The 27401-nt window shown below is 37.2% G+C and overlaps 2 protein-coding genes across 8 annotated transcripts in view; both read left to right on the top strand.

The window, feature by feature from the left end:
* Positions 1 to 25496, top strand: part of RNF38 (ring finger protein 38) — a 68178-nt gene extending 42682 nt beyond the window's left edge. For 6 of the 7 annotated variants that reach the window (XM_081803182.1, XM_081803180.1, XM_081803181.1 and 3 more), the window contains 8 exons: positions 7005 to 7172; positions 8426 to 8596; positions 10886 to 11047; positions 11812 to 11918; positions 13590 to 13674; positions 18222 to 18343; positions 20559 to 20658; positions 22027 to 25496. In XM_081803182.1, the coding sequence (XP_081659308.1) occupies positions 7005 to 7172; positions 8426 to 8596; positions 10886 to 11047; positions 11812 to 11918; positions 13590 to 13674; positions 18222 to 18343; positions 20559 to 20658; positions 22027 to 22089 (978 nt within the window). In that variant the 3' untranslated portion in view covers positions 22090 to 25496. Of the gene's footprint in view, positions 1 to 7004; positions 7173 to 8425; positions 8597 to 10885; positions 11048 to 11811; positions 11919 to 13589; positions 13675 to 18221; positions 18344 to 19324; positions 19403 to 20558; positions 20659 to 22026 lie in introns of all 7 variants that reach the window. The other variant, XR_014140051.1, reaches the window with a different exon arrangement.
* The window catches only part of GNE (glucosamine (UDP-N-acetyl)-2-epimerase/N-acetylmannosamine kinase), a 326114-nt gene that overhangs the window by 230304 nt on the left and 68409 nt on the right, over positions 1 to 27401 (top strand). The window lies entirely within an intron of this gene.

Here is a 27401-nt window from a genome sequence, read left to right as displayed (position 1 = left end):
TTTGAGAGAGAGAGCACATGAGAGGGGGGAGGGTCAGAGGGAGAAGCAGACTCCCTGCCGAGCAGGGAGCCCGATGCGGGACTCGATCCAGGGACTCCAGGATCATGACCTGAGCCGAAGGCAGTCGCTTAACCAACTGAGCCACCCAGGCGCCCGTTAATCAAACACTTTAAAAAATTGATCACACAGTAAGAAGTTCTAAAAAGAAAAATTTTTCTAGACCACATTCTTTGTGGGCATAATCTGATAAAACTATAAATCATAAGTTTAAAAATGACACCGAGGGGTGCCTGGGTGGCTTAATCATTGGGCATTTGCCTTTGGCTCAGGTCATGATCCCAGGGTCCTGGGATCGAGCCCCACATTGGGCTCCCTGCTCAGCGGGAAGCCTGCTTCTCCCTCTCCCACTCCCCCTGCTTGTCTTCCCTCTCTCGCTGTGTCTCTTTCTGTCAAATAAATAAATAAAATCTTTAAAAAAATAAAAATGACACTGAAATATTTGAGGCAAGATTATAATTAAGGAAAATTAAAGGAAAAATCCTCAAAGTCGGTGAGATATGCCTAAAGCTGTTTTCTGAGAAAATTTTATGAACCTTCACTATTTATTTTAAAAATTGAAAATAAATGAACTAATTGCCTCAGTAATTAGGGGAAAAAATTACAGAGTAAACCAAAAGGAATTGAGAAGAATAAATTACCAGGAAACACAATTAGAATTAACAATACAGAAATCTTTTTTTTTTTTTTAAGTAGCACAAAACCCAATCCTGTTGCTTTGAAAAATTGATAAGACTAACCAGCACCCTGTGAGCTTGGTTAAGGTGAAAAGAAAAAATATATAAAGGAAGTAGGACTGATTAAAAAAAGACGTATATCCATACACATAGGAAACATTCAAAGAATTTTCTTCAATTGTAAAATGAAGGGCGCCTGGGTGGCTCAGATGGTTGGGCGTCTGCCTTCGGCTCAGGTCATGATCTCGGGGTCCTGGGATCGAGTCCCGCATCGGGCTCCCTGCTCCTTGGGAGCCTGCTTCTTGCTCTGCTTCTCTCTCTCTCTCATGAATAAATAAATAAAATCTTTAAAAAAAAAAAAAAATTGTAAAATGAAAACACCTGTTTCATAAGGGACGTTGGGAGAATTAAGAGTTAATCTATTTTGAGCACTTAAACTAGTACAAGTGGTAAGCACTCTATTATTTTGTTATTAGCTATATAATGAAATTCTGTGTATAACTCTGGGGGGACAGGAAGAAAATGTGAAGTTCCAAAAATTGACCCAACAATAATAGAAAAATTTGAATTACCACATAAGTGTAAAAGCTACTTAGAGATTTACCATTGAAGAGGCACAGTGATTAGATGGCTTCACAGATGATTTTTCCAACCTATAAGAAACTCTCATGTAATAATATACAAATGATTTCAGGCTTTTCTTAAGACCAATTTTCTAATTATTTTATGAAGCTCATGTAATTTTAATATCAAAAGTAAATAAAGGTGAAGTAGTAATTCCCAAAGAACAATAGAAGAAGTCTTTCAAATACAAAGGAAGATTTTCTAAGTAGATGTTTAGAAATACAGTCTAGCAGCATATCAAAAAGAATAATAACCTATGAATAAATAAGGTTTATTCCAAATAAGAGGATAGCTTAATATGAAAATATTCATATTACATCAACAAATAATAGAAAATGATCATTTTATCAGAAGATGTTGAAGTCAGTTAAAATTTAATAAAAACTCTAATAAGGTAGAACAAAATGGAAATTACTTAAATATAATAAGTAAAATTAACGGCAAGTATCCTAATTGGCCAGAGATGAATCAGCAACTAGAGATGTTTGCTCTGTCCACTTTTATTTAATGTTATATTAGAAGTTCTACCAAATGGAATAAGATAATGTAGTTATAGGTATAAAACACTGAAAGGAATAATTATATTTTTCTCCTCACTGTATAATTGTAGAAGAAAACACAAGAAACTCTAGTTTAAGGGGCACCTGGGTGGCTCAGTCGGTTAAGCGGCTGCCTTCGGCTCAGGTCATGATCCCAGGGTCCTGGGATCGAGCCCCACGTCGGGCTCCCTGCTCGGTGGAGAGTCTGCTTCTCCCTCACCCTCTGCCTGCCTCTCTGCCTACTTGTGCTCTCTCTCTCTCTGTCAAATAAATAAATAAAATCTTTAAAAAAAAAAAAAAAGAAACTCTAGTTTAAAAGAATTTGTTATGGTGCCCAAATGCAGATTAAATGTGTAGACATCTGTGACTTACATTGATCACTTGATGAATAGATACAATATGGTATATCCATACAATGAAATAATTCACTAAAAAGTGTAGCGAAGTATTAATTCATGCTATACTACATGGATTAACCTTGAAAACATGCTAAGTAAAGAAAGCCAGTCACAGAAGGCCACATTTATAGGAAATGTCTAGAATTAGATAAATCCATAGAAATGGAAATGAATTGTTGCCAGTATTGTTATGGAGGATAAGCCAGGACAGAAGGCAAGGAAAAGAGTTTAAGAATAAAAGCACAAATAACACCATCAGTATTTGCAGATGAAATGATCATATGCATAGAAAAGCCCAAAGCATCTTAGGTAAGCTATTAGAATTAAGAATTAAACAGATTGATCAGTTACAAAAACCTATCAACAATCAGTTGTATTTTTCTATACCAGAATCGAACATAATAAACAGTTTTTTTAAAGATATATTTACACTAAACAACCCAGATTTTTTCAACCGATAAGCTGTGGTGATGAGGGTGAGGAGGGGCGATGCAAGTGGCAGTTGAAACTTAGAGATCTTCCAATTAATTGTAGTATGTAAACTATTTTTGGATTCTGAATGAAAATTTGATACTGATGATGCAAGTGGAATTTTGAACAGAATATTATTTTTAAAGATCTTTTTCTTAAGGGAGATTGATAATGCTATTGTGGTTAAGTGTTTGTGTCTTCCAGAAATACGTACTAAAATATTAAAGGATTGGGGGGCGCCTGGGTGGCTCAGTCGTTAAGCGTCTGCCTTTGGCTCAGGTCATGATCCCAGGGTCCTGGGATCGAGCCCCGCATCAGGCTCCCTGCTCAGCGGGGAGTCTGCTTCTCCCTCTCCCTCTCCCCCTGCTTGTGTTCCCTCTTAAGCTGTGTCTCTCTCTGTCAAATAAATAAATAAAAATCTTAAAAAAAAAAAAAATTAAAGGATGAGTTCCTGGGATTTGCTTCAACAAAATACAGGAAAGGGAGAAGTTGATGGAAATGAATTGGCTGTGGTTTAATGGTTTTGGAGGCTACGTGATGCATATGGGGGCTCATTATACTAATGTTGAGCATGTTTGAAATTCTCTATAATATTCAAATAAAAACGTATCATTGAAAAAATCAAAATAATATAAGGAAGTTATGAAGCAATCTTAATAAAAGAAATTCAAGATTTCTTTTTTTTTAAGATTTTATTTATTTATTTGACAGAGAGACAGCAAGAGAGGGAACAGGAACAGGTGGAATGGGAGAGGGAGAAGCAGACTCCCTGCTGAGCAGGGAGCCCGATGTGGGGCTTGATCCCAGGACTCTGGGATCATGACCTGAGCCAAAGGCAGACACTTAACGACTGAGCCACCCAGGCGCCCAAGAAGTTCAGGATTTCTATGTAGAAGATTATAAAACTTTGTTACGGCAGTTTAAAGAAAACCTGTCTAAATACTGAAGGTTTGGCTTATAAGCCTTTTTGTAAAAACTGCCCATTGTCAAAACTGACATTCGGAATATGTAGAAATAGCATAATCTCAAGTAAATTTCCAGGAAGTTTTTGGTGTAATTTGAAAAGCTGATTCTGTCATTTCTATGGCATTTTATAAAGGACCTGGAATTATCTTAGAGTGGGGGAAAGCAGGCTACTGCTGGCTGTTTTTGTAGTTTTTTGGAATGCAACTATGTTTGTTTATTTATCATCTATGGATGCCTTATGCAGAGATCAAGATGCCCACAAGCCTAAAATACTTTCTGGCTCTTTAAGAAATAGTTGGCTGACTGGCACTGTGGTCTAGTCGGTAAGACCAAGTGGTTCTCAGAGTATGTCCTAGATCATCTGGCCAGCAGCAGCAGCATCACCTATACATTTGTTAGAAATGCAGGTTCTCAGACTATACACTAGACTTACTGAATCAGAAACTCTGGGTGTGGGACCCAGCAACCTGTTCTAATGCAGGTGATTCTAATGCCAGAATAATTAAATGGGCTAATGAAATAGAACATAAAGCCCAGAGATAAACCCACCCATTTATGAATACTTTAATGATAAATGGCTTCAAATGAGTTGGAAGAAGATAGAATTTTTAATAAATGATGCTGGGACAATTGGGTATCCAAATGAAAACATGAAATTGGATCCTTTATCTCATACCGTTCACAAAAATCAGTTCCAGATATATTAAAGATGTAAATGTTAATGGCAAAACTATAAGCTTTTAAGAAAGTAACGTAGCAATAGCTTCATGACCTTAGACTAGGGAAGGCTTTCTTAAGTAAGACATGGGAAAAGCACTAACCATACAGAGAACTGTTGATAAATTAAACTTAAAGAATTGTGTTCATTGTCAGAAATAGACTTAAACATATGTTTGTCACTTAATTTTTCGCAAAGGTGCTTTAAGGAATTCAAGGAGGGAAAGGAAGGTCTTTTAGTTATGGTATGGTGACAGTTGGATATCCATGCACATAAGTTGGAACCCTGACTCCTACTTGATATCATACACAAAATAAAGTTGGGTTCTAGATCTAAATGTGAAAGGTAAAAGATACTGTCTTCATAAGGTTGGCAAAGATTTCTTAAACAGGATATATAAATAGCCACTTATTGGAACACCAGCATAGTAGATTTCATTAAAATAAAAAATTTCTGCTCATCCAAAGACAGTATTTTAAAAGTGAAAAAGCAAGCCACTCCCTGGAAAAAAGTATTAGCAGTATTATTTCAGGGAAAAGACTGAACGGGAACAGAAAAAGAAATTCAGTAAACATTTCCATGAAAATCAGATTATGAGTGCCTGTGAACATCATTTTTGAAGGTTCTTTATCACTAAAGCAAAAAGACAAAGTAAATAATTGTGTTGAATCTTAGCAGATAGAGTTGTACACGTACATAGGAAAAAGTTTTTAAAAATCTAGAATGAAGTTGGGTAAGATTGTTAGATTCAAGATACGTAAATAAAACTAGCACTAACCAATTTGATATGGAGAAAAATAACCTATTGACAATATAATAGAACCTACAAACTTACTAAAGAACTTTGAGGAATAAATTATATAAGAGTAATATAAGATCTTTATGAAGAAAAGTAATTTCTTGAAGGACAGTACTATAGTATTGAACATGTGGCATAATATTCCAATGAAAAACCTTAATATAAAATTACGTGTCCTTTGTAAAGTAACGTAACCTTTAATATAGTTAGATTAATAAAAATCAAGACACCAGTGGGTTTTGAAAGGGGATAAAATTTGAGTTTATTTACGTAAGAATAAGCATGTGAAAATGGCCAAGAAATAAAATGAAAAAGTATGGCAATAAGAAGAATTTGTCTTCCTACATCCTAATTTCTAGTAAGATAACTAAAGCAGTGGGGAGCCCAGGTGGCTCAGTCATTAAGCGTCTGCCTTCGGCTCAGGTCATGATCCCAGGGTCCCCGGATCGAGCCTCCTGCTCAGCAGGAAGCCTGCTTCTCCCTCTCCCACCCCCTCCCCCCCGGCTTGTGTTCTCTCTCTTGCTGTGTCTCTCTCTCTCAAATAAATAAAATCTTAAAAAAAGATAACTAAAACAGCACGAATTTGGCACAAAGTATAAGTGGGAAGTTATTGAGTGGGAAAAGGTGTTATTTCCGTTTAGAGGGGAAAAGGATGTCTTAATAAATGGAACAAGTATTGCAAGAAAAAATTAGAACACTACTTCACACTATAAGCAAAAACAGATTTTAGTTGGAGTATAAATTAAATGTAAAAAATAAAAGTATTAGAAAGTTCAGGAGCATATTTTTTTTCATTCATTAGGAGCATAAATTTTACAAGTACATCTACTTTGATTGGAGGTGCTGGGAAATGGGCCCTATTGTTACTGTTAGGATTGTGGCTTACTCAGCCTTTTGCGAAAATGTAAAATTCACCCTTCTACCCTGAATCCCTCTTAAATAAATGAAACTACTAGTATGTAAGGATATATATTCAATGATATTTTTTACAGTTGTGTTTGCATTGGTGAAGGAGTGAAAACAATTTGAATATCCCATTAGTATATTAGCGATAGGACTGTGTTGAGTGTACTTGAAATATTTGGCTAGTATCAAAAAGAATGAATTGACTTTAACGCCCTTGAAGAGATATCTACAATACTAATTGAAGAAAGTAATTTGCAAGGTAATATCACTTATGTTAAGGGGAAAAAAAAACATGACAATTTGTGGGTAATCTGTTTGTATATATTCATATGCTCATGGAGAAAGATGTTGAAGGATTATATGTTATTAACATTGTTTGCCTCAGGTAGGATAGGAATCAGACTGGCCAAGAGAGAAGGAAATTATTTAACTTTCTTTATTCTACTTTACATTGTTTTACTGGTTGGATTTAAATTAAAAAAAAAAATTCCTGTTGGATGTGGCTAGGTATTAGAAGATACAGCTTTCATGTTTCCAAGTTTCTTCAGAAAAGTTTTCTCTATAAAGCAGACTAGAAGAGTTAATACAGCAGTTTATTATTCTCCTGGACTTTTCAAGTCTTTTTGAGGGTCAAGTTGAGTCTCAGTTCTGTGGGTTTCATACACTTTTCTTGAAACAGATGTCCTATACAATGACAAAGAATATTCTGGTTGAAACTATTGGAGAAGTACATTGTGAAACTCTGTGCAGATGAGAGGGGAATCAATAACGGCCCAGATTTTAATTTTTGATAGTTGATTTTTATTCAAACAGCTGAAGTTCTAAGGTTCTGTTTTTCTTTCCTAATAGCTCCATCAGGGCACTGTCCCTGTTTCTTACACAGTAACAACAGTGGCACCACATGGGATCCCACTCTGCACAGGCCAGCACATCCCTGCTTGCAGTACACAACAGGTCCCAGGATGCTCTGTGGTTTTCAGTGGACAGCACCTCCCTGTCTGTAGTGTGCCTCCTCCAGTAAGTCTGCCGTCCCCTTAGAAGGGCTAAGTGTGTTCTGTAAGCAAACAGAATTGAAGAGTGCTCTTTGTAAAAACGCTTTTCATTTTCAAGTGAAAAAAGGCAATTTTATTGCAACAGCAATCTCAAAGCATACTTGTAACAGTTTAATAAAATTAACTTTAAAACTTGGTATATTTTCAAATTAAATTATACATATTTGAATATCCTGAAGACAAAGCATGTATCAACACTGTTTATAATTAAACCTTGATAAAGGCTGGGTTTAAGGTACTAACATAGGATATTGAACTAGTTAGTAAGTTAGTCTCACAGGCTTTAGTGATCAACAATAATAGTCTAAGCACTTACTGGATTTTAGCAGGCACTTTGAGTGCTTGGTCTTACTTATTTCTTACTGTAGGAAGCCTGTGGTGAAAGTGGTATCCCCATTTTCTAGATGATGAAATTGAAAATGACTTGCTTAATGTCACAGAGATAATTAGTATGAGAGAGCAGTGATTCACACCCACTTCTTTCTGACTCTTAAGCTTACGTTTTATCCTTTAATCCACCAACCCCCAGTCCAACCTCCTTATTTCACAAATGAGGTCGCTGAAATCCAGAGAATTTAAATGACTTGTCTAAGGTCTTCAAAGTAAAGCACTTTGCTGAAACTAAATATAATCCTAATATCCTTATTTGAATGTGAGATTAAAAGGAACACACAAATACCAACAGTAGTTTAATGTATTCATTTATCCCAACCTTGGTTTCTCAATAATGGATTATGGAATCAGTGTGCTGAATTAGCAGACTAAAATATTCAGAGACAAAACATAAAAGGCACTTAGTGAGTTGGGCTCTTAATAAATATCAAAATTCTATAAAATTTTTGTAAGATTGAAAAGGAGAGGTTCTTGGAAGGGAAAGCAGTAATACCCACTTCAGTCAAGTAGAAGGAGCTTCCTCTTCTATGCAGCACTTTTCACCGCATTTCATAGGTGTCAAAAAGCTAAAGAGGAAGTTAGGTGTTTTGACTGATGTGTCAGAACTATATAAAATGCAGAATAATTACTAGTTACCAGTATTTTACTGATAGATGCAAAAATACACTACTATTTCATTGTTAATGTAGGTCATTAAGACACTTTGGTATGATTTTGAGCGGGATATGGCAATGACATTTCAATCTCAGTGATAGATTTTTTAAAAATTATTATTACTAGTTATATATTGAAACATTAAACAACAAATAACGATTTCTTTTACAGATGCTTCAAGCATGTTCAGTTCAGCACTTACCAGTACCATATGCTGCGTTCCCACCCCTTATTTCTAGTGACCCATTTCTTTTACATCCTCCTCACCTTTCTCCCCATCATCCTCCTCATTTGCCACCACCAGGCCAGTTTGTCCCTTTCCAAACACAGCAATCACGATCGGTAGGTATCTACTCTTATGTCTTTAATTTTCAGAGAATGTGTAGACCTAAGAGACAGATTAATTTAGTACATGTAATTTGTTACCATTTAAAAACTATAATTTAGGCATTCTTCGGGTTCTTAAAAGAATTAGGGAATTCACAGACATACAAATTAATATAAACATCTTTACCTAAAATTATCTTGGTTGCTTAAATTTTTCTAGTTCTTTTGTATAATATAAATTTGTTCCTTCATATCTGCAATCTTTCAGGAAGTAAGTCTGAAGAAAAATTCAGTTCTGTTTTTTCCTTTTATGTATTTCTGAAATCATGGAAAATGAAAGTATTATAAAATTGTTTATACTTGCTATAATAATTACATTCATTTAGGCAAGTAAAGTAAATTTCTGAGCCTCAGTTGTTTTTTTCGTTGTTTTCTGGGTTTTTTTGAAGTCCTGTTTTTCTACTATATTCTGATGAAAAGATGAGATCATCTATTAACATAGTTAATTCTGTCTTGGGACTGGAATTTAGCTGAGAGGCATATTGGGGTTAGAGGAGGTATAAGCACCGTAGAAGTGGAAGGGAGGGCACAGGAAGGAGGCCCAGATGTTTTTTGGACAGGCCAAGTTAAACAGCTGAACTGTCATTCAGGAAAAACAGGTAAGAGAACATAAGGAATGGTTAAGGGAGAAGATTTCCATCCTGTGAAAGGAACTTGACCATGTATTCTAGCAGAACCTAACCATCCTTTACTAAGGATTTATACACCATGCTGGGTTTCAGGTAGAGATGAACTTAACATGGATACTCTTCTGACAACTATAGAAGCCAATTAGGACAGAAGTTTGGCTAATCCAAAAAGTTATAACTACTTCTACAAGAAAATCTTCTATTAGAATCAGGGCAGGATTGATGCCAGAATGTTCCTTAGCTTCCAGTACCTGAGAATTCAAGGTTAAAACAAAATTTTGCTATCACTTATGTTTGAGTTTGGAATCCTTTAAAAGGTCCAGTCACATAGCCAAATCAGAACTTAGGTTCACTTGTGTTGTCATAGTGTCAGCAGTTGGGATTTCTCTCAAGCATATATAAGCTCCCAAACTAAAGTGAAATTTTGTTTGAATAGTGAACAGTGTGTTGATATTGTCTAACTTCAGGAGGAAGTCAGACTAACTTTGAAGAATACATGTTCCTAAGAGAAACAGATACCCAAAAATATGTACATAAATGTTCATAGCAGCATTATTCCTAACAGCAAAAAGCGGAAAGAGTTCAGATGTCCATCAACTGATGCAGTGAATCATTTTTCAACTATAAAAAGGAATGAAATACTGATACACAAACTACAAGGTGGATGAGCTTTGAAAACATTATGCTAAGTGACAGAAGCCAGATACAAATGACACATACTTATGAAATGTCCTAAATAGGCAAATTTGTAGAAATGGAAGGTAGATTGGCGATTGTCCAGGGCTTGGGCAGGAGTGGAAAAATGGGGTAGTGGACTGCTAATGGGCACGGGTTGGAGGAGGGGGGCTCTGGAATTAAATAGTGGTGATGTGCACACAGGTCCTGTGTGAACTCCTAAAATCTACTGAATTGTATCCTTTTGCAGGGTGATTTTTTTATAGTATGTGAATTATATCTCAGTAAAACTATTGTCAAGAAGAAACATGCTGTGTGCTTTGCTTTTGTACATTGTCTCAGTGTTCATAGCATGCTTTTGAAGTAGGCAGTGAACCTGTGAGTCCTCTAGATAATATTGAGGTTCATATTAAGTTATTTATATAAAAGTCACATGGCTGATTAGTGACAACAGCAAATCTGTCTAATGCCGAAGCTCATAAGCTTTCTAATATAGCATCATGCCTGCTCTATCTTATCCCATTTAGCCCTGGTTCTGATTTATAAATATACACCTGCTCAATTTCATATACTAAAAATTAAATGTCTGAAAAAATTTTATGAGTAGGTCAGTGTATCATGACTAAAAAGCAATTTTAACTTTCATATACTTTCAGTCTCCTTTTTAAGAGAAATTTCAAATAGTAAAATGTTATCTTTGAATGGATAGCGGAAATGTTTTAATGACCTGTTTCAGAGATTTTCTTACTGAAATCCAATTAAAGATAGGAAGATTTTACTATAGTCTGTATGTCCACATGTATAAATTTAGATTGGTGTAAACATCAAGAAATACATGACCTTAAAGGTGTTTTTGGAGGGGGGGTTAATTTTTATTCTAAAACATAGTCTAAACACTGGTAGTATATTAATATATTAGTTTGCTTTTTTCCTCCCTCAGCCTCTGCAAAGGATAGAAAATGAAGTGGAACTCTTAGGAGAGCATCTTCCAGTAGGAGGTTTTACTTACCCTCCATCAGCCCATCCCCCAACATTACCTCCATCAGCTCCTTTGCAGTTCTTAACCCATGATCCTTTGCATCAGGAGGTGTCCTTCGGAGTAGTAAGTTTTCATTCATGGTTATTAATCTATTACTTGCTCTGATAACTTACTTGTTTTGAGTTGTTTCTATGTAACTCTACATATTTAGAATTTTAAATGTATTCTTGAAAGCATTTGGTTGGAAAATTGTATTTAAAAATACACCTAAGTGTGCCTGGGTGGCTCAGTCGTTAAGTGTCTGCCTTTGGCTCGGATCATGGTCCCAGGGTCCTGGGGTCGAGCCCCACATCGGGCTCCCTGCTTGGCAGGAAGTCTGCTTTTCCCTCTCCCTCTCCCCTTGCTTGTGTTTCCTCTCTCTGTGTCTGTCTCTGTCAAATAAATAAATAAAATCTTTAAAATAAATAAATAAATAAAAATACACCTAAGTGTATTTTCTTTTTTTAAAGATTTTATTTATTTCTAGAGAGAAAGAGAAAGCCGGGGGCGGGGGTGGCGGCGGCGGTGCGAGCAGAGGGAGAGGGACAAGTAGACTCCACGCTAAGCTCGGAGCCTGATGTGGAACTTGATCCCTGAAATCATGACCCCAGCCGAGATCAAGAGTCAGATGCCAAGCTGCCTGAGCCACCCAGGTGCCCCAACCACTAAAAAATACAACTAAGTGTATTTTTTAAACTAGTTGTTGTATTTATGCTTTTAATAAATACCAAATGTTACTTAAATAGTAAGGAATTTTGTAGGTTTTTTAGGAAGAGAGACCATTCGACAGAATAAATAGTTACAAAAGTAGAATGATCTTAAATTGTTTTAACATTTTTCTCCTACAGCCTTATCCTCCATTTATGCCTCGGAGGCTCACAGGACGTAGTAGATATCGATCCCAGCAGCCAATACCACCTCCCCCTTATCATCCCAGCTTACTACCATATGTATTGTAAGTTCTGTTTTTCTCATTTTAGTGAATTCTGAATTTTGATACCCTTGACATTCTCTTTCTTTTATGAATATCTTCTATGTGACATATGATTTAGGGTGTGTTAGAGATTTGTTTTTATTTAATATTAAGGGGTGGGGATGGGGAACTATGTAAGGGTAAAATAAAGAGAAGAGCCAAGAACAAGGGAGAAGTGGGAGAGGAAGAAATTTGTGAGCCAGAAAATAGGTCAAAAGGTTAAAAAATAAATCAAAAGGTAGAAAAGTTTACAGTTTTTGCCTCTCTTACAGCTGTGATCACTAGCCACCTTTGAATATCCAGCTTTTTTTTTTTTTTTAATATTTTATTATCTGAGAGAGTGCGCACATGCACGCAGCAGGGAGGGGCAAAGAGCGAGGGAGAAGCAGACTCCCCGCCCAGCAGGGAGCCCGACGTGGGGCTTGATCCCAGAACCCTGGGATCATGACCTGAGCCACCCAGGTGCCCCGAATATCCAGCTTTTGATGTTGCTGCTTTCCCAAGGAAAGAGGGACAGAGAAGTCATTTCTGTGCCTTAGAAATACTGTTAGGATTAAGTTTGTAACAAATGCCCAAGGCTTACACATGATAGTTTTGAATTTCTCTCATTTAATGAGTTCAGAAGTAGGCAGTTCAGGGATTGTTAGCCCCATAATTAAGGAATGGTTCTACCATGTTCAAAATTTTATGGCTTTCTCTACATGATTGAAGTTGGCTCTTTGGGTTCTAGCCATTATATCTACACTCCAACTAGCAAAAATGAAAATGGATCTCTCTGCCTACCTGCCTCCTCTCAAGGATACTTTCATAGAAGTTGCATGTATTACTCCTGCCTACTTCCCACTGGCCAGAATTCAGTCTCAAATCTGTAATTACCTTCTAAGAAGACTAGGAAATGTCTTTATACAGAGGGCCATGTTCCTATACCACACTATTTTGATAATTTTAGCTGTATTATAAGTCTTAAAATCAGATGGTATCAGAACTTGGTTCTTAAGATTATTTAAAGTCTTACATGATCCATGTAAAGTTTAAAATCAGCAGATTGGTTTCTACTAAAATAGAGTTTGCTGGGATTTTAGTAGGGGTTGCATGAAATTTATAGATCAGTTTTGGAAGAGAATTGATATCTTCTAGTCTGCATAACAGTATATTTCTCTATTTATTAATTTTTTAAAAATTTTTCCTGATAGTATTTTTAGTTTTTAATTATATAGGTCTTGCATGTGTTTTGTTAAATTAATCCCTGATGGGGCGCCTGGGTGGCTCAGTTGGTTAGGCGACTGCCTTCGGCTCAGGTCATGATCCTGGAGTCCCAGGATCGAGTCCCGCGTCGGGCTCCCTGCTCAGCAGGGAGTCTGCTTCTCCCTCTGACCCTCCCCCCCTCATGTGCTCTCTCTCTCTCTCTCAAATAAATAAAATCTTTAAAAAAAAAAAAATTAATCCCTGATGTTTCATTTTTTTTATGCTATTGTGAATTGTATTTTTTTAATGTCAGTTTTTATCTCTAGTAAAGTCCTTTTCTTTAAAGAGTTGCCACTGATTAACACTGACCATTCTTTATTCTTTTAGCATTAACCTTATTCTTCCCAACCTGTTCTTTGAAGTAATGTACCAGTGTATCAATGCTAGTGTTGGTTGTTTTCACTGCAGATCAATGCTCCCAGTGCCACCTGCAGTGGGCCCAACTTTCAGCTTTGAATTGGACGTGGAAGATGGAGAAGTAGAAAATTATGAGGTTAGTCGGTGAACTATGAGTTTGTTTGGGTAGTGTTATATGCGTAAGAAGTATTGTTCTACTCATTCACTCATTCACCTAATTAAACATGCATTTGATAAATCCTTTGTATGTTTCACAATACAAATATATAAAAAAAGTGGTCAGTATCCTTAGGATATTTCTACATGTACCATATAGCTATGATAACAAGATAGGCTTGGTGCTGTATTAGAATTACAGTTATAATGAGAAAACAGTGAATTGTGATTGGGTGTTCTGAAAAGATTGTGTTTGAGCTGGTTCCTAAAGGATGGAAAAGCTCCTTCATGCATGAGATTGAGGTAGGGAAGGCTGGATATTCTTGAGGCATGATATACAGTTGGTGGCTTTAAGTGAAAGGGAGAAAATAGAGATTTGATTGAAAATCTCAACTGGCTGTTGTTGAGTATGTGTGCCCTGCTAGAGACATAATTTTGACTATTGTGGGAGAAAAGAGCTGCTAAATGTTTTGGTTCTCATGGCATCAGACTCTACAAAACTATTAGTAGCAAGAAGGAATAGATGGGAATGGTTAGACATTAGTGGAAGGAAAACTTATTTAATAGGTTGAGCAAATTATAGAACCATGCGATTCTGAACTATGGGAACTGTAAATATAAAAGAGTAGATCTTGAGAGACTTTTTTCTTTTTCTTAAAATTCTTAAATATGGTTTAAATTGAGAGACTTAATACTAGAATCAGGTATTCATTGCTGAATGGTTTGTGGTAGTGTCGGGTGTGCATAGGGGGCTTGCAAAAGAAGATGCTCTGCGAAAAAGATTGCAATAGTTCATGAAGAAGGCAGAATGAAAGAAGACAGCAAGTCAAGTAGCTTATATTTTATATATTTATATAATATATTATTTGAGATTAGGAATGGGAGGTGCAGTTCAGGGGTTGGAAGGTAACTTTGTATTGTTGAATGTGAGTGACGATATGACCTTTTTTGTGACTTTTTTTTTATACTGCTAGTTACCTTTCTCACCCCAGCCTTACTCAGTCTCTATTTATACAGTGTGAATAGAACCTAGGGACAGAGAAGAGAAGCTTAACACACATAATCTTAAAGCACCTTTGGTTTTATTTTAACACATGTGGAAGAGATCAGGCCAAATACTATACAGTTTTCAAAATGGTATTACATCATTTTCCCTCTACCTATATAATCACACCACACTGCCCTTTGGATTCCAGTTCCAGATTTCTAGAGTGAGAAAGGGGCTGTAATAATTTCCTGGTTTTGTTTCTACACTTGCATGACTTTAATTTCATACAAAGGAGTTGGTTATTCTTTAGGTATTCTGTACTAAAATTAAGTCATAAGTAATGTTGCTGAAGAGGACAGCTCTTCTTAAATAGATTATTTACCCATCAATGGAAAAAACAGTGATACCATCCCAACATAGGAAAAATATTTTGGGACGCCTGAGTGGCTTAGTCTGTTAAGTGGCTACCTTCGGCTCAGGTCTGGGATTGAGTCCCACATCGGGCTCCTTGCTCGGTGGTGGGCCTCCTTCTCTCTTTGCCTGCCATTACCCCTGCTTGTGCGTGCTCTTTCTCTCTTTCTCTCTCTCTCACACAAATAATAAAATCTTTAAAAAAAGGAGAGAAAGAAAAATATTTTTTATTTGGCGTTGGAATACCTTTCTAAACTGTACTTTGGGTTAAGTATGTTTGATCTTTTGCAGCCATACTTTAATCCAGTCAAGACTCTTGCTTTTCTGGTTTTGAATCTATCCTCTGCATTCTTTTTTTTTTTTTTTTTTTAATCCTCTGCATTCTTTCCCAAGTGCCTTTATTACCCTTGTCCTTCTGCCTAAGAACTTTCCCCCTCCTCTACATTTGGAAATATAACCGTCTTTTAAGACCTAGCTAAAAATACTACCTCTGTGAAAGGCATTTATAGTCCATTCCCAGATCTCAACGATTCCCTCCCTCCTTTTTGTGTAAAGTTCTTATAAAACTATGCATATTAATCATGTCCTGACTTTAGTTTATCTTGTTGCTAGATCATATAAATTCATTGAAGGCTTGATTATCATTATAGCCTCCATCCAGTAAGGACTTAATGAACATACTTTATTGAATATAATTGTTACAAGTTGTTTTTAATGACCACAGTGTCCTATAGTATATATAATAGAGGTATAAAAGATTTACATCAGCTATATCCTAAATTTTATCTGCTAATTGTAATTGGCATCAATTAAATTTAACAAATTACCATTTACCATTTTAGAGGGACTTAGAAGTGTGCGTGGTAAAGGGGAGCAATTTATTTAGATGACCCAATTCTCCAAATAAGCTGTACCAAAAACAACATTGTGGGGTCATCATATTAAGACACAACTATCATATCATTAATTATTGAGGTTTTGGGAAATTGATTCTGTTTCTCTCATTGTCCATCATCATTTCATTATTAGCCATTCTCTTAACCCCGCAGCTGCCTAAAAAAACAGGGGAAAGCAGCATACGAAGGGCTGCCAGATTGTAGGATAAAGCAAATGAGTAATTAGAGCCATTGAAAACTGGGAGAAAGGAGGTACTGGCATAAAATCAATAAGCATAATAACAGCATAATGGAAGCATAACGGTCTTAAAATCCATGATTTCTTAGTGATAACTTCAAAAAATAAGTAACTCACTGGTCTTTTCCTGCATTTTCTATTTAAATTATGCTACTGAGTACAGTTTGATAAGGGACAGTGGCTCAGTATAGTAATATTTCATCTAATAAATAAGAAAGTGATAGAATATTACCATTTTGCCATCTTTAATGGACTAATGGACCTAAACAGTGTTCCATTAGTGGCTGCTAACATAACAGGTAGACATGATGAGCCTTATGGAAATAGTCAAAGCTACCAATTTATAGGAAGTACCAGGGACAAGAAAACACAAGTCTCAGGGTAGAGGTAGGTTCGGTCAGCAAACTTCAGACTGGGAATTTATACAAGCAAGCCATTGACCTGATTTGTTCAACAGATACGAGTAAAAAAAGATACTAGAGACATACCAAGCAGTGGTAATATATGGGTTTATTTGGATCCTGATTTGAACAAACTACTTTTTAAAAATATTTTTATTTATTTGTTAGAGAGAGGCAGGCAGAGGGAGAAGCAGGCTCCCTACTGAGCAAGGAGCCCCATGCAGGACTCGATCCCAGGACCCCGAGATCATGACCTGAGTCAAAGGCAGGTGCTTAACCGACTGAACCACCTAGGCGTCCCTCCAACCTAGACTTTATTAATGATAAACTCTGGCCTAGTCTTCTCAGTCCAGACCCAAATAATTAACTCCTTTGAGAGATGCCCGGGTGGCTCAGTCGGTTAAGCATCTGCCTTTGGCTCAGGTCATAATCCCAGGGTTCTGGGATCGAGTCCTGCATGGGGCTCCTTGCTCAGTGGGGAGCCTGCTTTTCCCTCTCCCTCTGTACTTTCCCTGCTTGTGCGCTTTCTGTTTCTCTCTCACTCTCTGACAAAAAAATAAATCTTAAAAAAAAAAAAGTTTTTGAAAATAATTGAAACAATCAGAGGCATTTGACATTTAAGGAATTGTTAATTTTTTAGGTGTGATGATGTTATTGTGGTTATATTCTTTTAAAACGTCTTTTATTTTTTAGAAGGGTGGTTCTCAACTTGGGGACAGTTTTATTTCCCAGAGGCTATTTAGCAACGTCTAGAGACATTGTTGGCTGTTACAACTGGGGGTAGGGGGTTACTGGCATCCAGCAGCTAGAGGCCAGGGATGCTGCTAAACATCCTACAGTGTATAAGGACAGCCCTCCCACAGTAAAATTTTGTCCAGCCCCAAATGTCAGACGTGCTGAGGTAGACAGATTGTTTTAAAGATACACGCAGAACTATTTTACCAATTAAATATAATGTTTTAGCTTTGTTTCAAAATAATCTGGGGTTTTAGGAGTGGATAGTACTCGATGAAATTAGTCATGAATTGTTGAGCCTGGGTTATAGGCATGTGGAAATTCATTATACTGTTTTTCTAGTATTGTATATATTTAAAATTTTCCATAATAAAGGTTGAGTTTTTCTTTTGTTTGTTTGCTTTTAGGGGTTTTTTGGTTATTGAAATAGAAAATTTAAAGAGAGGGACACCTGGGTGGCTCAGTCGGTTGAGCATCTGCCTTCAGCTCAGGTCATGATCCCACGGTCCTGGGATCGAGTCCCGCATCGAGCTCCTTGCTCAGTGGGGCGCCTGTTTCTCCCCCTGCCTGTGCGCGCTCTCTCTCTCACAAATGAATAAAATCCTTAAAAAAAAAAATTTAGGGGCGCCTGGGTGGCTCCGTCGTTAAGTGTCTGCCTTAGGCTCAGGTCATGGTCCCAGGGTCCTGGAATCGAGCCCCACATCTGTCTCCCTGCTCATTGGGAAACCTGTTTCTCCCTCTCACACTCCTCCTGCTTGTGTTCCCTCTCTCACTGTATCTCTGTCAAATAAATAAATAAAATCTTTAAAAAAAAAAATTTAAAGAGAGATGAAAATTGTCTCCTTTTTCCCTCTCTAGGCCCTGTTAAACCTGGCAGAGCGACTGGGAGAGGCTAAGCCTCGAGGACTGACTAAAGCAGATATCGAACAGCTTCCTTCTTATCGGTTCAATCCTAATAACCACCAGTCAGAACAGACTTTGTAAGTATATCTTTCCTACATCACTCTGAAATTTCTTTTTCTACCTTTATAAAATAAAGCTTGAGAGTCAAGGGTAACTTGATAAAGATAAGTAGTCTCTATTGCATACTCCAGGCCTGTGCTGTTTGGTAAGATAGCCACTAGTTATGTGGGGCTGTTTAAATTAAATAAAAAGTTAAGTTTCTTTATTACACTCACTAATGATGCTGTGTTAGATGTAGAACATTTCTAGCTCAGAAAGTTCTGTTTGACAGTCCTGTTCTGGATTTTTAGGTTGCCTAGAAATTTTATGGTTTCTATTTCAAACTTTAGAATATTTTATGTAAGATTGAAGAGTCTCGTACATGTACAGGTTGAGGTTTTTACCCAAATATTCTGCTTATTATGGTATCTTCAGTAACAGCTTTACTGAGACCTAATTCACATGTAAAGTGTACAATTCAGTGGTTTTTAGTATATTCAGAGAGTTTTGCAACCATCTTCAAATTCAAATGTACACCATTTCTTCACCCCAAAAAGAAACACCTTGCCCACTAGCAGCCATTTCCCATTTTCCCCCAACCCTATCTAGTCCAGTATAGCCTCCCACTAATTTACTTTTTTATCTCTGTAGATTTGCCTGTCCTGTACATTTCACATTAATGAGATCATACAATATATGCTCTTTTCTGTATGGCTTCTTTAACTTAGCATAATGTGTTCAAGGTCCGTCATGTTGCATCTATCAGTACTTTTTCCTTTTTATGGCCAAATAATATTCCGTTGTATGGATAACCAAATATTGCTTATCCCTTCCTCAGCTGATGGACATTTAGGTTGTTTCCATGTTTTGACTAGTAGTAGTAATAATATCGTGAACATTTGTGTACAGAATTTTTCTGGGGATATATGTTTTCATTTCTCTTGGGTGTCTAATAGATCATATGGTAGCTTTGTTTAACCTTTTTTTTTAAGTTTTTATTTATTCATTTATTTAAATAGTCTCTACATCCAGCATGGGGGCTCGAACTTACAACCCTGAGGTCAAGAATTACATGCTCTTCTGACTGAGCCAGCCAGGTGCCCCAACTTTGTTTAACCTTTTGAGAACTTCCAGTTTTTTCCAAAGTGGATACACCATTTTACATTCCCACCAGCAATATGTAAAGTTTCTCTACATCCTCTCCAGTGCTGCTTATTATTTCTTTTGATTCTAGCTGTCCTAGTGGGAGTGAGGTTGTATCTTATTAAGGTTTTATCTCCATTTCCCAGATGGCTAATGATGTTGAGCTATTTTACTATACTTATTGGCCACCTGTATCTTCTTTGGAGAAATGTCTGTTAATATCCTTTGTCCATTTTTAAATTGGGTTGTCTTTTTATTATTGAGTTGTAGAGGTTATTTATATGTTACACATACAAGTGGTTCCCTTATGAGATACGATTTTCAAAAACACCTCCCATTTTGTAAGTTGTCTTTGCACTTTCTTGCTGGTGTCTTTTGAAGCACAATTTTTTTTTTTATGTTCGATTTATCTACTTTTTTTGTTTCTTGTGCTTTTGGTGTCATTTCTGCTAAACCATTGCTTATTCCAAGGTCATGAAGATTTACCCCTATGTTTTCTTCTAGGAGCTTAATAGTTTTTAACTCTTAATTTAGGCCATTGTTCCACTTTTCAGTTAATTTTCATATATCATGTGAGATAGGGGTCCAACTTCATTCTTTTTATATAGAGGTCTGATTGTTTCAACACCATTTTGTTGATATAGCATTTTGTTGAATATTAATAGTGCCTTCAGTATTAAGACAGCTTGGATGTTTAACCAGTGTTCTTTTTTTTTTTTTTTAAGATTTTATTTATTTGACAGAGACAGAGAGGGAACACAAGCAGGCGGAGTGGGAGAGGGAGAAGCAGGCTTCCCGCTGAGCAGGGAGCCCGATGTGGGGCTCGATCCCAGGACCCCGGGATCATGACCTGAGCTGAAGGCAGATGCTTAACAACTGAGCCACCCAGACGCCCCTAACCAGTGTTCTTGATGATCTCTCAGTAAAGCAAAGCACTCTAAATGTCTTAATATCATGATTTTTTTCAGGGTATTGATAGATTATTTTGTCGTAAACTTTAAATGACAGTTTGAAAAGTGAGATGGTAAATGGTTTTATCTAGGCTTCATTAGTCATAAAGCAGACAACCACTTGGATTTATGGTTAAATGATCTTTTTTGCTTTTTTTAGGTGTGTAGTATGCATGTGTGATTTTGAGTCAAGGCAGCTACTTAGAGTTTTACCCTGTAACCACGAGTTCCATGCCAAGTGTGTCGACAAATGGCTTAAGGTAAAGTGATGGCATCAGTGAAGAGAGTAACACTGAATTTTCTTTGTTATTGACCATAGTTTTATGTAAAATAAGTCCATTGTTTGGTGGAGGATGGGTAAGGAGACAAAATATTCAGTGATTTCTGCAAATGAAGATAAAAGGCCAGTAAAAATTAACTAGAGTCATCATTGTGGGAGTGATTGTGCAAAACTTGAAAATGGGCTATCTGTCCTTTCTAGTGGTATATAGGGATGAGGCCTGAACTTGCTGGGCCAGTTTCCTGTGAGAGTTTAGAAGGGGACCTCACTGGACCTCCTTTGTCAGAGATTTACATGGGAAATGAGCCACTAGTGCTTTTATTTAATTCTGATCATTTTCTCTTTTGTAGATATGAAATACCCAAAGGACACAAATTCTATATTTTATAATAGAATAAAAATATGCGGTAAAATAATTTAAAAATAGTCAACTTTATTATTTTTTTAAGAGAAGTCTGATTAGGAAATAGTACCACTGGGTTGGAAGGTCACAATTTGGTGAGGAAGAAAGAGGAGTTAAAATAGAATCAGTCCTCTGTGTGAGCACAGAGTAAGGGTGCCCAGTTTAGCTCAAGCCGAATCCTGAAGGCAGAGAGTCTTAACTTTTTAGAAGATAGTATTATATATGCACAGCCCTGCGGTGTAGGAACAGACACTGATCAGAAAACAGCAGATTGCATATGGCTGATTAGCAAGAGTGGCAAGAGAAGAGATGTTCAAAGATTCGGCCAGTGACTGGCTTATTGTGAAGTCACATTGCGTGTGAGGGAGTGTGGACTTGATCCTGGAAATGATGGGGAAGGCTGTGACTGAGATTGTGTTTTATCAAGATGACTGACCGCCGTTTGGAGAATGGAAAAGGAGAGAGATTTCTGAGATGGAATGGTGATGTTCTGGGCTAGACAGAGAAGGAATACTGGCAACTGGATGAAAAGAAGAGGACTGATTTGAGAGCTATTATAATGTACGGATGGGAGTATTTGATGAATAAAGTGGTTCAGAAAGTAAGAGAGCAGGTGATACTTAGTTTTTTGGCTTTGGCAACTCAGAAAATGGTGGTGCCATTTGTTGAGAGGTCATTTTAAGCTAGTTATTAAATCTGTCTAAACTGGTGATAGGTAATCTTGTCTGTATGTTGAAACAGACCTATAAAAAAAAATCATTCATCAGCTGCTAAGTCTTTGAGTTTGTGGTGTATTTTTTAAAAAGAGATTAAATGATTGCTTTGTACTTCTTTAAAGGAATAAAGAATGTAAAAACTATATGAGAAGTAAAAATAGCTCATTGCTTTTCACATGTTACATTGTGTAAATCACAGTTCAGACAAGTTTTCTCTTTTGTGTTTTAGGCAAATCGTACTTGCCCAATCTGCCGAGCTGATGCTTCAGAAGTGCATCGGGATTCAGAATGACCAATCTAAGAGCACAAATTTAGTTTGGGTGTTCCTCATCACATGTATATACGAACTATCCATTGAACTTAATCTGTGTGGCTTCCAGCCCTCCCTTTACCAAAAGGGTCAATGGACCTTTCTTTGCACTGTGTGACTTAATCAACTATAAAAGCTTACAATTAGTCTTCACAATTATGGGATTGTTATACTAACCGTGTGATTGGAACTCCAAAGACTTTTTCTTTAGCTTAATTTTGTGTGTGCACTAACATTCCCTGGTTTTTGTGTGATCATTCCGAGTGTTGCTGCAAGATTACAGTGGACGTGATCTTTTAGCATGTGCTTTTATAAAAAGTGGTAGCTCCAGATGATATAGCAATCTACCTTATATAGAGCCTTCAGAAACTGTGAGTGGAAATGAATGCAGTGTATGACTGTTGGTGATAAATGTATCTGTGTGTGGGAGAGAGTGTGCGCAACTACTTGTGTGAGGGCATGGTAGCTAATGTGTGTATGAGATCCTATATACCAGCATGTACCAAGAATGTGTGTGTAGTTTTAATTATGCTGCAATGTATAATCTGGTGTGTTATTTAAACAGCACTAGTACTGTACACTGGTTTTTTCCCTTGTGTTTGCTGTTGCACACTGATTGCTAAGGGTGCATCAATGATAAGCATTGAATACTCCATCCCTTCCCTCCCAGTGAATGGAATGAGAAAAGCCTTCTTCCTTTGCTTCAGGCAGCTGTCACCTTCTCTTCGTTGGTGGTCCCAAGTGGGTCACTTAAGAAAAAAAGTGTAACAGATTTCTCACTCCATGAACCGGATTTTTTGATTCTGTTGTGGGAAAAAAAAAATTTTTTTTTTTTTAATCTCCAACTTGCTGTTTCCAAAAAGAAGGTGCAATATCATACGTCATCAGTTAGCAATATTAGCATTTCAATCACTGATTTGAATGTTGATACTTTCTTGTTTTTTCCTTTACATTTCCAGTAAGCTTCTTAGAGGAAGTACCTGTGATTTTTTTTTTTTTTAATGTTTAGGATTGTAGTCTATTCTGAATATATTTGAGTAATATATTTCTAAGAATATCGCTGGTCCCATGAAGTCTCACCTCCTTTACTTCCACCAGAACAAAATCTGTTAGCTAATTCAGCTTGACTTCTGATACGTTCTTTGTTAAGCTCTCATAGGCAACTAAATTGTTTTAAGAAACTGTATTTCTGTTTGTATCGATTCACCTGCCAACCTCCAATTCTGAAAGTTGTCTAGTTCTTCCCTCAGTAAATGTGCTTCTCATGGAAACCCTCATTTCCAGGATGGATCAAGTGCTGTGACAGCTCGAATTCTTAGACCTGATGTGCTTCGATGTTTTATTGCTTTTTAAAAAAATTTTTGTTTGAATGAGAAAAATTTAATATAACAGGTCCAGAATACTTGCAGTATAAATGAAGATTTGATTTTTTGTATAAAAAATAATGCTGTAAAACAGGAATTGACCTTCATTTAGTTGATCTGAAATAATACATAGCTGTGTGGGGTTTTTTTATAGGTCCATTGAGCATCATTTAGATTGTTTAAAGTCATTTTTCCAGCAATGTTTTGATTCCTCCCTCGTTCTTTATTGTCTTCAACATTGTCTGTCTCTTCCTGCAGTTGAGGTCATTGCTTTGTTTGCAGTAGCGCAAGCTGCATAATCCCAGTCAGGACTGTGATGACTTGCTGCCAGCCTCACTCAGCTTTCAGTTGGCTCTGTGTCAGTTTTCTACTCAGTGTTAACTACTTGTTACTGCCATGCTACTTGCCTTCCCTTGAAGTCTCTATAAGCTCATCCCAGCTTAGAGTTCAGTAAAGTCAATTCTCACAGAAGCACAATTTTGCCCTTTTCCAGACACTGTTGCCTCTATCTAGTCAGACAAATAGGATTTTGCACACTTTCTGTTTGCCCCTGTATTTGTCAGTGCATCAGAAATACATCTCAACAGTGCTAAGGTGCACATGTTACTTTTCAATCATTAGAACGTTCCCCACCTGTTCCTGATGAATAAAAAGCGTGTTGAAGACCAAAATTATTGGCATAGGCATAATAATCAGCTACATTATGAATCACGTATAGTTTGATCTTTATTTTTTTTAATTATAAAAAATCATGTTTAAAATGGCAAAAGCCCATCTTATACATAGACTCTTTTATATAGCTGCAAAAAATTTATATCTGTACAGATCTAACATAACACTACTACACTCAGTATTCATTTTATTGAAGCATGCAAGTAAAGCACTTTTTCTAATTTATATAGATACCTAATTAACAAGGCACATTGTACTAATGACTAGGAAAAATAGCTCTTTCTTCCCTCCCTCTTACGATGAATTCTTGTCATAATATCCCTTTTCCACCAAATTTTCGAGAGGCAGTTGGCAATTTAGGAGGCAGCAGGGTCTATTTTGGTAAAATCCTGAAGTAATGTTGCACTCTTGTGACTGATCTCTCTTTGGGAATGTCTTTCTTTGCATGGGGCCCTTAGAGATGTGTACAGATTTGCTTATTAAGTGGTTAGTGTGTATTAGGAGCATACATTGCATGTGTTCTGAACCAGCTCAGACTAGCCACTGTGAGCAACTTCATGGCTAGCAAAAGAAAGAATAGTTGATTCATGCCCAGCTGTTGTCACCTTGAGCGATGCACCAGATAGCAGGCAGATGTTGGTTTGTTGCCTTCTTCCTCTTTTCTCCTAAAACAATATTGGCTTTACCATCTTAACTCTGCTGTGGGGTTTCATTTTGTGTTGTTTTGCATGAATTATCATTTTTGAATTATTTTAGCGTGCTCCCCCCCCCAATAGAACAAAAAAAAAACAAGTCAAGGCCTCCAGGTATCAAGATCTCATTAGGATTTTCTGTCCTGAATTTTTTTGAGCAAAATCTGGAAAATGTGAAAGCATATTTAGATTTTATACACTCTCTGAAATGTGATTTATTAAGATTCTTAAATCTGGGCCTCTTACAGTATTTTGAATGAGATCTACCAACTCAAAGAGAATATTTTTCACAGATATCTTTAGGCCTTCATTAGAAAGCTATTTCCCCCCCTGTTGGTACATTTGGTTACCTCATTTTGCTGTTTGTTTCAGATTATGAAAGCTTACAGGGGTGTTTTTTGGAATCATTTGCTGAGTCATTTCCTCAAATCATATTCCATTGTATCGGTTAACATATAGTTTTAAATGTACGTATTATAAATATCTGTAACCAAATCATTTGAAGGCTTGATAAATTTTTAACAAAGTTTGTACATTTTTTATGAAAGTTACTAGTAATGCTTTACTAAGTAGTGCAATGAATTTTTATTTTTAATCCCTGTGCCCAATTTTGGAGTTGAGAGGGTTGTTGGTAATAAATGTATGATGTACACTTAAAACATTTTGTTGTGTTTCGTGTTACTGTGTTAGGGAAGGGGTAGGGTTGTATGTACTTGAAGGGAGGGTTGTAGGGAGATATTGGCAGGAAGATGGAGCTGTTGAGCTACCTGCGGCTAGATTTATTTAATTTGTTTATTTATTTATTTATTTTAAAGATTTTATTTATTTATTTGACAGAGAGACAGTGAGAGAGGGAGCACAAGCAGGGGGAGTGGGAGAGGGAGAAGCAGGCTTCCTGCAGAGCAGGGAGCCTGACGCGGGGCTCGATCCCAGAGTCCTGGGATCATGACCTGAGCCGAAGGCAGATGCTTAACGACTGAGCCACCCAGGCGCCCCACCTGTGGCTAGATTTAATTTTTAGACTATAATTCAGATTTTTTCCACATTTGTGTAAACATCTTAGAAGCATGAAAACAACTAGCATAACTTATGGAACAGAATTATATCCATTAAAAAGCCAAGAAGATAGCTGAATGTAGCCTACACATGTGGCATAAGCTTATTGAACAGTAGGGCCACATAGTAGGTAACTAGATTCCTTTCTATATATGTTAACCATAAGATGCAGGAAAAAAGATGACAATAGATAACTGGGCAAATTTGTCCCCATTAGCTACAGCTTACGTCCAACTTATTGTCAACATGATAGGAGGAGCCTCTGTTTGTCATTTTCCATACACATTTGTATAATCCCTTTCCTTTGACCAAAAAGGAATAAAAGTCATCTACTTCTATGTATCTGCTGACTGTGGTACTTGAGAAGGAAAGTTAGAAACAAAGTGGAGGCTGAAGAAGAGATTGTACTCGTCCTCCCTCTTTCAGGGCCTGTGAGGAGGACGCCCTCTGACTGGCTCCAGTACCTAACTGTTAGAAACATTCAATAAAGTGACCAAGTCCTGATTGTTGCTCTCATTTTTCCAGCATATTGGAAAGAATGCTTGTGTTGGACTTTGAATGCCTCCAGAAACCCACAACTTGTCTGTCTGAACGGCTGTACGCTCTCTTGACTCCCTACCTGCAGTAAGGCAGGGAGGCCCGTGCAGCTATTTAAGCACTTGAAATGTGGACAGTCCAAACTGAGATGTACTGTACATTTAGACACTGGGTTTCAAAGACCTGGTATGAGGAAACATAAAATATCTCAGTAATTTTTGCCCTAATCCAAAGACCAAAGGCCTATAGCACAGGCCCTGTGGCAGCACTTACAAGCCAGCTCTCTTTTCCTCTGCCTTGGTGATGGCAGCCCTGGGTTCTGAGTCACTAGCTGGAAAACAGCTGTCCTAGAAAGCCTCTGGATTCAGCAGATTTTCTGTGAGCAACAGAGGCCCTTAGATACGATGTGCAGTGTAGACTCTAACCAGGACTTCATCTTTGCCCATTTATTTCCCCCTTTTACAAATCTTTTCCTTGTTAAATTCTTTTTTTTTTTTTAAAGATTTTATTTATTTAATGGAGAGAGAGAGAGTGAGAGAGAACATGAGAGGGGAAAGGGTCAGAGGGAGAAGCAGACTCCCCACCAAGCAGGGAGCCCGACATGGGACTCGATCCTGGGACTTCAGGATCATGACCTGAGCCGAAGGCAGTCGCTTAACCAACTGAGCCACCCAGGCGCCCTCCTTGTTAAATTCTTAAGTCATCTACTAAACCTTGGGTGTGTCAAATGTGCCAGTTAAAGCTCACTGGCTACTGTTGTTGTTGTTTTTTTTTAAAGATTTTATTCATTTGAGACAGATATCCACAGAGCATGAGCAGGGGGAGAGGCAGAGGGAGAGGGAGAAACAGGCTCCCCGCTGAGCCAGGAGCCCGATGTGGGGCTCGATTCCAGGACCCTGGAATCATGACCTGAGCTGGAAGGCAGAGGCTTAACCATCTGAGCCACCCAGGCGCCCTGCTACTTTTATTTCTT

This window comes from Leptonychotes weddellii, chromosome 14 (assembly GCF_054177405.1).
Source record: "Leptonychotes weddellii isolate Sample4059 chromosome 14, ASM5417740v2, whole genome shotgun sequence".
Classification (NCBI taxonomy): domain Eukaryota; kingdom Metazoa; phylum Chordata; class Mammalia; order Carnivora; family Phocidae; genus Leptonychotes; species Leptonychotes weddellii.
The sequence above is the reverse complement of the archived record's forward strand: the minus strand, read 5'-3'. Positions and strand labels throughout refer to the sequence as shown.